The sequence below is a fragment of the Zeus faber genome, assembly GCF_960531495.2.
Source record: "Zeus faber genome assembly, chromosome: 19".
In the NCBI taxonomy this organism is placed as follows: Eukaryota; Metazoa; Chordata; class Actinopteri; order Zeiformes; family Zeidae; genus Zeus; species Zeus faber.
In genome coordinates, this window is record NC_137206.1 from 16,777,728 (window position 1) to 16,790,891 (window position 13,164).

At 44.9% G+C, this 13,164-nt stretch overlaps 1 protein-coding gene across 1 annotated transcript in view; it reads right to left on the reverse strand.

Annotated features, from left to right (window-relative positions):
* Positions 1-448: 448 nt before the first annotated feature.
* Positions 449-13,164, reverse strand: part of kcnb2b (potassium voltage-gated channel subfamily B member 2b) — a gene marked incomplete at both ends in the record, with an annotated part of 110,585 nt that continues 97,869 nt past the window's right edge. Inside the window, one exon of the mRNA XM_080019947.1 lies at positions 449-2,398. Coding sequence (XP_079876073.1) covers positions 449-2,398 — 1,950 coding nt within the window. The remainder of the gene's footprint in view (positions 2,399-13,164) is intronic.

Below are 13,164 nucleotides of genomic sequence, written 5' to 3' on the forward strand. Positions count from 1 at the left end.
TCAAAGTGTTCTTTTCTGTCTCTATGTGCATTATCGTTGCCTTAGTTCCTCCTAGTATTTACAGTGGGGCGCTTTCAGCAAACTAAGCACCGTAAAATATCTGCCTTTTGAAACACATGCTTTATACAGATAAGTCCCTCTGTGCACTTCTTTCTGCTGCTAGTAAAAAGATAAATTCAATATGTACAGTACGTTAGGAGGCCCCGAAAATGTTTCCATCATTGAATAAAGTCTCTTCGTTTCTGAGAGTGTCTTCCTTAAGCCTTCGGATTTTGTCCCGTAGTCATTCCGAAATCTGCACAAAGCGCTGCAGTTTCTTGTTCAGTGATACACAACGACACAGGTAAAAAGGGACTTTTCATGCCATGCAAAAATATCTCTCACAGTAGGTGCACCCTTTCCCCTCGTCCTCTCCCTCCAGACACCTGTTCCCTTGCAGGCCCTACTGTCACATGCTGGTTTCACAGGTTGGGGAGAGGCTCCCATCGCCTGGGATGAGGTGGATCTCGGGTGTAAACATGTGGTTCTCCACTTTGTGTCCACTTTGGTTGCTGTCGGCCATGGCCTCTTCGCTCATACCGACCACGCCTTGGGTGCAGTTTTGCACCGACGTCTTGGGTGACAAGGGTGCGACCACAGCTCCAGCCACATCCATGAGATGCATCTCTTCGTGGTTCTCTGCTGACGGATCATCGTCGCCTGGTGGAGTGTCCACCACAAACCTCTTGGGGGACAAGGAGCAGGGCTGGATGAGCAGTGAAGTCTCGCCCTCCGGGGAGACGTCTCCCAGGAGGCTGGAGCCGATGTCCCCGGGGGAGGTGGTGCTGGGGGGTGTTGGCGGGCCTTGGGCTGAAGTTTCAGTAAAGTTGACCTTCAACCCTTTCATTTTCATGGGGTTGTCACCTCTGAGAGAGCTCCGGATATTCTCTGCCACTGTGTTGAAGCTCTGGTCTTCCTCAATATGGGTCTGCAAGAAGTCACCTGAGTTGATAGACTTTAAGTGTCCTTCTTTAAGTAGGTTGCCATGTTGATCTGTGCTGGCACTCAGCTGAGATTGACTGAGATCCAGAGGTGGGGGCGCCCTGGGATGTGTGTGCTGACTTGTCTCAGTGTCCTTACCGCAGTCATCTGAACAACTCGCAAAGCTATCGGCAGAGGAGGGCGGTACTTTCTTCATCTCCAGCTCCACTTCCTCTTTTAGTGTAAAGTCAGGGCTTTGAAATTTCTTAGTTGGTGACGTCAGGGCTGTCATCGAGGTGCTCAGAGTACTCATGGAGCTTGTTGTGTTGAGATTTGTAAAGGACTGGGACTTGGTCATTTGGTTGTACATCTCTTCTAGTTTCTGGACATTGAGATGTTGGGGGCTGCCGCTAAAATTTTCGGGGTTCCTATTTATTTTCTTGGGACTGCCAGAAGTGGTTACATGGTACGGGGAAGTAAGCTTGCCAGACTCAGGGTTGAGCTCTTCTGTGGCTTTGAGGCTGGTTTCTGAAGTGGCACTCCTGGTTGAGCCCCCCCAGCGGCTGGGGGACAAGTGGTTGTATATTGAGGTTTTGTCCTCGCCTTTCTCCACCACCACGTCCATCAGTTCCATGCTGCGGGCAAAGGCATCTTTCAGGTTCATAGAGACAATGCTGCCATTTCTTTTGGCTCTTTCCAGTGCTTCTCTCCTCTTGATGGCCTTCTCCTGTCTCTTCTGCTCCTTGTAGAATTCAGAGAAATTATTGACAATAATGGGGATAGGTAGCGCAATCACTAGTACACCGGCGATGCAGCAAAGTCCACCCACTATCTTTCCAAGAAGAGTCTGTGGGTAAATGTCACCATATCCCACTGTGGTCATTGTGATGGTGGCCCACCAGAAGGAGGCTGGGATACTGGTGAACTTGGTGGCATCCTCGTCTTTTTCAGCAAAGAATACCAGGCTGGAAAATATCATGATGCCCATGGCCAGGAACAAGATGAGCAACCCTAATTCATTGTAGCTCCTCTTCAAAGTGAAACCCAGAGACTGGAGCCCGGTAGAGTGCCTGGCCAGCTTTAAGATCCTCAATATTCTCATGATCCTGAAGATCTGGACCACGCGCCGGACATTCTGAAACTGGAGCACACTCTTGTTGGACTCAGTCAGGAATATGGTGACGTAGTATGGAAGGATGGCCAGCAAGTCAATGACGTTCAGGGGTCCTTTGAAGAACTTCCACTTATTAGGGGAGGAGAGGAACCGCAGAAGGTACTCCATGGTGAACCAGGCAATGCAAACCGCCTCCACGTGAGCCAGCTGGGGGTTGTCGTTTGCTTGGCCGAACTCATCGTTGACCTGGAGTTCGGGTAAGGTGTTGAGTGACAGGGCGATCGTGGACAGGATGATGAACAGTATCGAAATGATGGCCAAGATCTGGAGAGTAAGAAACAGCCAGAAAATAATACATATTAGTATAATGCGTTCATTGGTTCAAGGCATTAAAGGTGGAAAAAAAATGTGCAAAAAATATGGTTAAATATTCAGTTTCAACAGCAGACTATGTCTGGCAAACACTAACATATTTATAGATTGACATCTTTACTCAGCAGATTCTTGGTCAACCACTTGTGGCGGATTTGTGATGCATTGTTAATAATCTGAGTTGTTTCACTTAGCAACCCATAGAGGTGGGAAAATAAATGCTGGGACTGATGGGAATGTGCACGCCTTGCAGCAGTCATGCCATAAAGCATTAATTTTATTTTATTTTATGGGTTCCTGCTCCATTGAGGTAGATGAAAGAAGGTACAAAGTTAAGCTATTTCACAAAATCTACAATATTTTTGTACACATAAAGCGAAATAGGTTTTGCTTGAATTCATTATACCCTTGTGTGGAGCGGCCAATTACCTCTGACGGAATCTAAGTAGGATGAAGAAGTGACAGAAATAGTGCTGCGATACAAAACTAAAGAAAGTTAATAGGAAAAACGCAACATTTCAGCCGGCACCAAATTTATTCCTGTCTTGTTTTTTGAAGTATGAACAAAACAACACTGTCAGATTTTCATTCTGTTCCATTTGGGATGGGCTGCAAAGACGATCACTTTCTGGTAACAGGGACAGTTTAGCGGCACCTGCTGACAACAGTTTTGGTAGCGTCTCTAAATGCATTGCATAGTGTTCCTGAGATGGACATAGATTTATGTACAGGGAAGTATGGTAAACTTCCCTCCCATTCCCCCCCTCCATGGAATGGAACACCGATACCCCGGCCACTGGGAGAATCCATCCATTCTCACTATGCTGCGTTATCACTTCCTGTGCCTCGTGTGAGGGGAACATCCAGTGTAATCCTCTGAGGTCACCATGGCTCGTGGCGGCGTTTCAAAAAAGGACTCCTGTCACCTTGGCCCGACTGCAGAGGTATGGAGGGATTTATTGACCTTAATAGACTGGACTTGGCCTGAGAAGCTCTGACTCAGGTCTGCTGATTGGGGACGAGGGCGCTTTCGGGTGAGGTAGGGTGATCTGCGCACGTTCCCAACTTTTAACCCTCCCTTTTTGGCCCGACTCGGCTCTCCTCCCGACGTCCCTACCCACTGAGGTGGAATCACTCGTCTCATCGACACAGACTTAGCAAAAGACAAAGACACCATTGCCACCATTGGGGGAGTCGGCGGTAATATGCCTGAACAAATACTAATCACACCAACCGTGTCATCCTGCAGAAGTACAGTAATTAGTTCAAAAACATCTGGAGAGTAGTCATTTATCAATTAGTCATAAATATTTGGGAAGTACACTATGGATGCAAGCGATGGAAGGGTTTTATGGCAGAATCCAGAGGGAACCATCGCTCCATTTCTCTCTATCAGCTCCCCTCCACATTCTGTGGTTGGTACGAGCACCACGCAAAACTGAAAACGCAATATTTTTACAAGCCTCCCAAATATTTTGGGAGGCTTGTTTTGTAGTTGTCTTCTCTGAGAGAGAGGGATGGATTGGGTTGGGGGGGTGGGGGGGTGGAGAGAAAGACAGAGCGAGAGACGGGGAAATCGTTTAAAGTGAGCGAAGGTAGAGAGGAGAGAATGAAAGAGAGGAAGGGGGAGGTAGAGAGAGAGAGAGAGAGAGAGAGAGAGAGAGAGAGAGAGAGCGAAAGTGTGTCCTGGCCAGGAAGTGCTATCCCTAATGAATGCTGTTGCTGATTAGGTTAAACCCATTAATGGCTCTGCTTCTCTCTGGTACATCACGGAGTCAGGACGTCCTCGGGGAGCAGATTGCCTCCTCGCCCTGCTGACCTTTTTTGAGGGGGAAGAGCTCATTTAGCGCCCAAGTCACCCCAGCCCTCTTTATGTTCATGGTGATGTCGCGGAGGACCTTGGCGCCGAGATCGTCTCCCCCGTCGAGATGGGGGGAGAAGATTAGACCATTAGGTGGTGGCTTTCTTTTTTCTCTCTCGCCTTCACGGACGTACTGATCTTCAACCCGATTAGGCTCCCACGCCGTCGAACCTTCAGATCCAGAAATAAGCACGAGGTAACTCATACTTTTACAAGTCGTCTCTTCTATGGATGGACTGATTTCCATTAATTGCCATAGAGGAGACGGCCCCTCACAGTGTAAATCTGGATGTTCTCACCTTGCCCTGCAGCCTCCTACACACGCCCCTTTCTCCTGGATGCCGGCTGCACATGGCATTAGGGACGGATGAGCAACTGTCAGGGTGGCCCCGCATTAACCTCCTGGTAATTGAGTGAGACTATTTAGGAAGATCAATTACCCGGGAGATCGAGTATTTATTCTCTGCCCCTTATTTTCATGTGCGGCCTTGAGTTGTGTATTTAATCTCCTGGAAAACCAGCAGTGAACTTCCAACGTGACCTGGGAGCAACCCGTCATGATCCAATTGGTTATAAGGCACAAAAACCGGGGCCGAAGTTACTTGTGAGAGGAAGTAATGGATGTTTTTATGACTTTAATTTTTAACTTTTAACAGTACCTGGATGCTGAGGACGATTAGGCAGGTCATTGACCTGATGAATGCTGCAATACTACCCAATGACCGAGATCTTTTGAATCACCTACCACAAGATTTGCCTTCAACGAAAAACGATTAGAAGTTCCTGTCGTAGATTGTTTTGGTTTTCCTTTTTGAGGCGTCGTTTGGAATTCAGAAAACCTAAGAAATATAGGTTTCACCAGGGTTCATTTTTTTCTTTAGGTTGATCCAATCACTCCAACAAATTTCAATGATCTTTTTCAGTGTTCCTACGCAACATACTGCTCTGTACGAGACGCTAAATATTCACTTTCATCTGGACTTTTGGAGGCCTGCTGTGTCTGATGAGATTTTAACCCCACCACATTCAACTCCTTCTCCTTCTCTCGCTTCATTATTTCTTGGTCAAAGTTTTGACCTCACGATCCTGTGTCTGGACCGTGGTCAGAGGGTCATTAATGCCTGATTGGCTGAGACAGGGCAGTAATGAATCCAGGTCAGACAATATCGCTGACATTTTAGGAGCCCGCAGCCGTTCTACCTCAGTATTCCTCAGTGTCAATATTGGACAGTGGGAGCAGAGGGAGACGTGCTAGAGCTGCCCCCGGAATAGGATTTGAAGGAATTAGACGAGAAAGGGCGAGACTTTGCAAGAGAAAAGGAATGATCAATTCTCGTCAGGCTATGGCCAAAATCTTCTGTCACGGTACATACATTTTTTTCATTCCCGGGGAGCCATTTTTCTGGAAAATCCCCCAAAAAATAGAAATTCATATTTTTTTTGCATTTTATCTTTCACAGTTTATTGTTGTGCTCACACAGCCAGCATATTATTGTTTTCTGTTCGGTATATATCTTTCATTTTCTAAAACGCTTCCAAACCCCATTGTTCTGCTGCTGTGGGAAAGTGTTGCCAATTCTCTACTGGAGGATACTACACATCCCTAATTTTTCATTTTGCAATAAACAAACTATCCCCTAATATCCCACAGAACTCCTGCGGATATAATAAAAGAGTTAAGAGAAATGAATTACCCAACAAAAACCCACACTGCCTCTACTCCCAAAGGAGCACCTCACAAATTAGTGCCAACCAGAGGATGCGTGGAGCGTACCACGCCTCTGTTGTGACAACAAAGCATAATACATACAGCAAATGTAGAAAATCCAGGTTTGCTCCGGGATTTTGAGTCAACCACATGGATTTGCCGATCAGTATCATCCCAGAGACAGAACACAAGACTGGAATCAGCTGGATCAGCAAAAACATGGCAGGACTTCCATTTCCTGAACCTGAAATTTTTCCACCTCTGGAATACAGTTGATGTAGATTTGTTTCTTCTCGTTTAGGTATATTTAGAGCTCTATTTATTGTGAATGTTTTTGTGGTGAATTAATCTAGGTTTATTGTATATTGTCAATTTCTCTGCAAATTGTTTGGTTTACTGCATAGTGTAATTTTCTTTTTTCTATTTTCATTCTCATTACTTTATTATAGTTGCCTATTTTTGAAGTGAACCACTGTGACATCAATTTTCCTCTGGGATGAATAAAGTGTCTAATTATCCATCCATCCATCCATCTGTCCATTCATCCATCCATCTATCCATCCATGTCTAGCGCTGCCAAAGCTCCCCATAAAGGGGTCTCTCAGCTTTCCATCTTTAGTACCATGTCATCTCTACCACCGGTCCATCACGCACCATCAGACACCCCCCTCCCCCGCAGGAAGGAGCGAAGCCGACGGGAAACGCTAAATCCGTCCTAACCACCCTGTCATGTGTGACAGCCCCGTGGTCGCTAACGGCAATGACCCGCCGCGCAGATCACCTCCTCCCGTCTCATCACTTTCCTCTTCCTCCAGTGGAAGAGGGAATAAACCACCTGTCTGTCTGTCAGGCTATCGATTGTGTACACATCACATCACGGGGCAGTAGCCTCGTGTAGGCTTGGCCTGGGCCGATGGGGTCCTATTGATCCAGCTACTCGGAGCACCTTATGGACCACGGTCCACCTCCTGAGTTTTCGACTACCGCCCCCCAACCGCCCCCCCACCCCCGCCCTACTTGTGTCATCCATTTGCACCGAGGACAAATTGAGCCGTGCGTCTGATGGTATGATAATTTTTTGCTGCCAAATCAATTCAGGTGATTATGGCTATGGTAATGCTGATTGATCCCGTGGCGGCTGTGGTATTTAATCTTCTGGGACTGTATCTCCTGGTGTGTGACCATTCCATCTAAATAAAAAAAGCCACTGTGTGCCGCCCCCAGCATCTGTACGGTAGATTCACACGAGTTGTGGACAAAATTAACATAGAACTTCACACATTAAGTTGGTGAATCATTTGGTATAAAAAATAAATACCCGGGGGCATTCATCAATTTTTACTCAGAACAATGGCTCCATATGAAAATTCTATGGCTGAGGAGTCTCTTTAGTCCTAACTGAGGCATCATTTCAGTTTATAAGACATAGTAAATAGTTATGGCCTGTCAAAGTGTCATGGATATTGGGGAGGAGGACTTAAAGCCAGTGGAACAAAGATTAGATGTGAATGCAGGTGGAGCAGCTATCATGGAATGAGCAGTTAACTTACTGATTGGTAACCTGCTGCTGGTTGAGTAGCTTTGCTACTCTACTCTGTGTCCGAAGAGTTTATAGTTAAAAAAGTTATGTTAGTTCATTGTATTTTCTCCGCTCTCACAAGGTTTAGGGACGTTTGTGGGAATGTCACAGTGTGTGGGAGACCCCCTGAATCAAGTGATTCAATCCGAGACCCCCCCTTTATAGAAGGGATAGGAGATAATTGTTCGTTTCTGTTTGAATTGGGAGAGAAAGCAATATTTTTACAGCATATAATAAATCATAACATTATCAGAATATATATTCACAGATTTTGTTCATATTTTTACAGTTTATATTTCAACTATTTTTGAACCAATATTTGACATTTAGGGAACATATGCTTCAAATCATCCCAATATATTAGATTTTTAGACACAAAGTCAATTGACTATTCCAATGACAATTCCCAAATCAGCTCCCATGCTTTTGTCGTTGAATCTTAATGAGGGCTAATTACGCTTGAGCTGTTGATATTTCATTGACAACTCTTAATGCAGTGGGTAATTGCAGTGGATCTTAGCCATTTTCCCTGGCATAACCCGGCATTTAAGAAAAGCCACGGCGTGTCAGTTACGGTTTAATTTCTCATCACTCAACTAGACTGGAGCACTGGTTGCTCCATGCTTGACGTGGTTTCTCAAAATTATCATGATATGATTAAAGCCGTTTCAGCGTTTTTCTCAATACAAGCGCATGAATAAATAAAATAAAGCATAGAAACCACAGCACATGCATTTCAGAAACCTACTCACTCCACTACCAAAAATCTTGCGTGCATTTATAGGGTTAATGAAAAACAACCCTATCACTCCGTTTCAGAACAAATTAAGTTGCCGTTACTAGATCACCCCCTTGAAATGATTACACAATACCTTTTTTTTTGGAACACACTACATTTCACACCTTTCCCTCTTGCAAAAAGAAAATAGACTCACACTCAGAATTGACTCTGGGAATGTATGGGGTGAATTGGGTTAAGACACTGCACAGGGTATACAGTATCAGAAGCAACACAATTCATCAATATGACCAACTGGGAAATAGAAAATATTTTTGATAACCAAACAAAACAGCTTATTAAGGAAAAAAAAACAATTGTTTCGAGGGATTAGACTTTGTATTGACTTTAAAGATGTTTGTATACTGATTTAGGACACATGTTGTGGCTAAACACATGCGGCTAAATTTGGAAGGAGTGTGCAGCTGGTTTTCTTAAACACAGCATAGGAAAAACATGGAAAAAGCCTCATTAGGACTTCATATATGCACACTCACACACGCTTGTACACACAGTGGATTTCCTCCTCCCCTATGTCATGTAATAACCCACTCACATCTATCTCAGCCATTAATCACACTGCATGATCACCGTGGGTTCCTATCTCATGATTACGGGATGTATTTAAATGCCAAAGAGCCAGGTGTGACATCCCTAAGTGAATGACCCCTGGCTCTATCCTGGACTTAACCCCGTCACCGCCTCGGAGATTGGTGCCGGATTTGAGCGCCCGAGCAACAGAGGAGGTAAATATCATCTCCGCAGAGCACACAGAACCCTCGAAAGGAGCCGTAATGAATAACTAATTCTCCACCCGCTTGCGGGTCACCCTCACCCCTCTGCCCCCACGACCACTCAGGTTCATATTCAGCAATATCTCCGGGAGATGAGAGAGAAGGGATGGGACCAGAAAGAAGTTTCAGACGCACACTCATACATTATTGAAAGATACGTGCTGGGGATAGAAAAAGAATAAACCTCTAACACGCAGGAGGACGTAATAATGGATTCAAGACCTCGAAATTTCTATAAATTAAGGTGGGTCATTATCAGCATTGAAGTAGGACACACTACTGACATAAAGAATGACTTATTTCCCCCGGTTTGCTGCCGGCCTGGTTACTGCCCTTTGAAATAGACTCACTGGATTCCTCGACTGGCTTTAGCTCAGCGTTTTTCAACCACTGTGCTGCGGCTCACTAGTGTGCCATGAGTGCTCGGCAGGTATGTGTTGCAAGATAAAAATTGCAAGGCTGTACTAATTCATTTATTTCATCAGTTCCAGCCCGAACAGCAGCTGAAAATTGCTTGGTGCTCTGGTGCTATTTGCACGTATTTAAACTAGGTATTATTCATTCATCCTTTCTATGCAAATGAGCCTTTTTCAGTCTTCAGAGAGCTGGTGGTAATTGATAATTGATAATTGCACATTTATAAGGGGTGTCACGCCCAGACTTTCCAGTGAGTAATATTTTGACAATATGATTGTAATTATTTTTATTACTGTCATGGTATCTGTAGGTAGTGGAACGAGCAGCAGTCTGTGGTCGTTTTCAAAACGCACTCCAAAAGCAACTTGTTGAAACCATGAATCATTTAGTGTACAAAAAAGGGGTCACACACGTCGACAAAAACGGTTCCATAAATCCTTTTAAACTCAAAAGATATCAAAAGCTACGAAAAGTTATAGGTAAATAGTGATAAAGTGGTCAAAAGTGGCATTGAACCACAGCCTCAACCCGTTCGACGCATTTTGGCCGAGAGCCTCAGGACCATGGACAGCTCCACTCAACAACATTTTTTTTTATTGCAGTGAAAAAAAAGAAAAAAGAAAATATAGTTATTATATACAGAAGAGTAGATAGTTTTGATAGTATAGTAAGATAGTATAGGTATAATATAAAAAAAAATACCCCTGTGTTTCAGGGGTATGCGGGGGGAGGCCTTAAAGCGTTTGGAGCTGAGCACTCTGCTCTTCACCATGAACTGCCGCTCCCTCTCCATTAGGCATTTGGGTACAGGTGGGGGCGCACAAGATGCACCATACACCCCAATGTCCCTAAATGCCTAATGGAGAGGGAGCGATCCGAGAGGATCCATTATGCATTTGGGCTTTCCCTGTTCCCCGTTTTGCAAACAAAACAAATAAAAACTGTGTATTTTTATTTTAGATATATTTATTTTACTATGTTTCCGAAATGAACAAAAGAAAAAAAGCCTGGTGTGTCCCGTGCCGCGTCCCCAGAGCTATTGATACCCATTTTTCTCCTTCTCTCTGGCATTGTCCCGTCTGCTGTGCTCTTAGCGGAAAGCCACCATTTATACTTTGCCCCATGGATAATTGCCATTCGACGCACAACAAGGGCAAATTGCACGTAGCTGCAAAACTTTATGGCCGTGTTTGCGCTGGCATGTCATTAGCGCAATAGCTTTTGTGAACTGGACGTTGAGACGGCGCAGATAGCGACCGCAAATGATGCGCAAATTCATGGTGCTATCAGCGGCAGCGGCATCTATTCTTTGTAAATTCCCCCTTCAGTCATTTAAAAGATTTGTTCACCATGAACGCATCGTTTGCGAGTCTTGCATCACTAACTATTAGTATGCCATAATAACGTGCACAGTTCTATGGGTTTGTGACGTTTTGTGACACTTTAAACAGCTAACAGGATAGTGGCATGCCGCAAGATTATTTCATTGTAAAAAAAGTGTCCTGTGGCAGGAACAATGTTGGGAAACACTTATACACTTATTGTACCAAGTTCACAGCAAAACTCTCAGCCTTTTGCCTTGTAAACAAAGTGTTGCCAGTGCTTTCCACCCACTCTCTTTAAGTCCATTTTCGCTCTTGATTCATATCGGGAGGATTTGTTTGTGTGTTATGTTTTTTTTGTTGTTGTTATGGAAACCAGGAAAGAAAGCAGGGGCTGGTATGAAATATTTATTGTGTGTTCATTGCATCACCCATTGGGGCAGTTGCAGACACACACACACGCGCGCACACATATGCACACACACACACACACACACACACACACACACACACACACACACACGTACGCACACATACACACGCACGCACGCACACACACACACACACACACACACACACACACACACACACACACACACACACACACACACACACACACACACACACACACACACACACACACACACACATACAGGAGTGGTTGCTCCTGCGGTGTGTGGCAGCCTGCCGCACTCTATTACAGCTCAGAACGGTTCTGGCTCAGTGATGCGACAAGCTCTCTCCCCGTAATTGTTAGTGCAAAACACCACACAAAGGAAACAGGCCTAATTAGTTTAAAAATGACATTGACACTGGGACTATGGTGTGTTTTTCCCCCACACACAGTTTTTGGAATCGCATCAAGAAAGCTGGCATTTTGGTGTATTCACAAATTCAAATTCAAGACTTCTTATGGCAAAGAATATGGGGCAGACACCAGAAAAGTGCATGTCAAACTGAACTGTGCACTTTTTAAAAAAAGTATTTCTTCTTTTTTTTGTTTCAGATACAGAAATAAAACAAACAAATAAATCAGATAAGATTGCAATTGATTTACTGTGCTTTAAACGAATGAGAAAAAAAACCTAAAACAAAACAACAATAACAAAAGTTGCAATTTTGCAACCAGACGATCTTAAAGTGAAATCAATGCTTGCGCTGTCCAACACAGACTCAAGCCTGAGTCAATACACTGTAAAGTTGGAGACAGGTGCTTTAAAATCTGGCCTCTAGAGCAGGACCCCAAAATAATACGACAAACCTGACTTAGATACATAAATAAAACCCCTGGGAAAGACACTAAAGTGAAGGAAAATATCTTAAATGACAAAACACGCTCAATGGAAAGAGGCATTGGACGTATAGTTTGAAACTGATGTTTGGCCCGCACTCCATTCACTTACATCGGAGCTGAGCGGCATAAAAAACAGTTCTGAGAGTTGGCACTAGAGGGAGTCAGACCCATGTCGGCGTCACCCATTGGCTGCCGCTCATTCAAAGTGATTGCAACAACGCCCTACGCCAGCTCCGGCCCGGTCACACCGTGGACCTGACCATTTCCACAGTCTCAACCTTGAGAAGATTCAACAAACCCTTTCCTTCCTCCTCAACCGCGTTGTATCGATGGATCTTTATTTCCAGCCCCTGCGAGATCCTTGAGCGATCCGCCGACCGGAATAGAAACTTAATGCTCTACCCTATACATCCGTTGTTATCAGAGCCCTGCGGGGCGTATCAGATGGTCTCCTCGACAGATATGAGTGTGGTTGGACTATACCGCATCAATTCAGTCAAAAAAAAAAAAAAGAAGAGATATCTCCTGCTGCGGCGGGCGCTGTTTCCGCGGCGGAATCAGCACTTTTCTTTTTTAATGGAAGTTGTTTGATGTACACGGTCCCCGCTGAGGCTAAGCCTCCCAGGAAGGACACAGGGATGGGTGGGGGGTGGGAAGTCAGGGACACTGCGGTAGCCAGCTGCTCAGGCCCCAGAACGCACAGAGAGACAATTTGGGGGGAAACGGTCACAATTTGTTTTAGTGGCGATGGCATTACTCTCCCTGCTTCGCCGTCACTTTAGGGTCACCCACGGTTTAACCCCTTCCACAGTGCGGCTATTTTACACTCTATTCCTGTTTCGACGGCCGCCCCGCACCCCCCAATCCCACCCGCATCCCCTGCTTCCTTTCTTTTTTTTTTGTAATCCGTCCATCACTATTGCCCTCTTATCTACCTCATTGCAGCAAGTGACAAAAAAATGCCA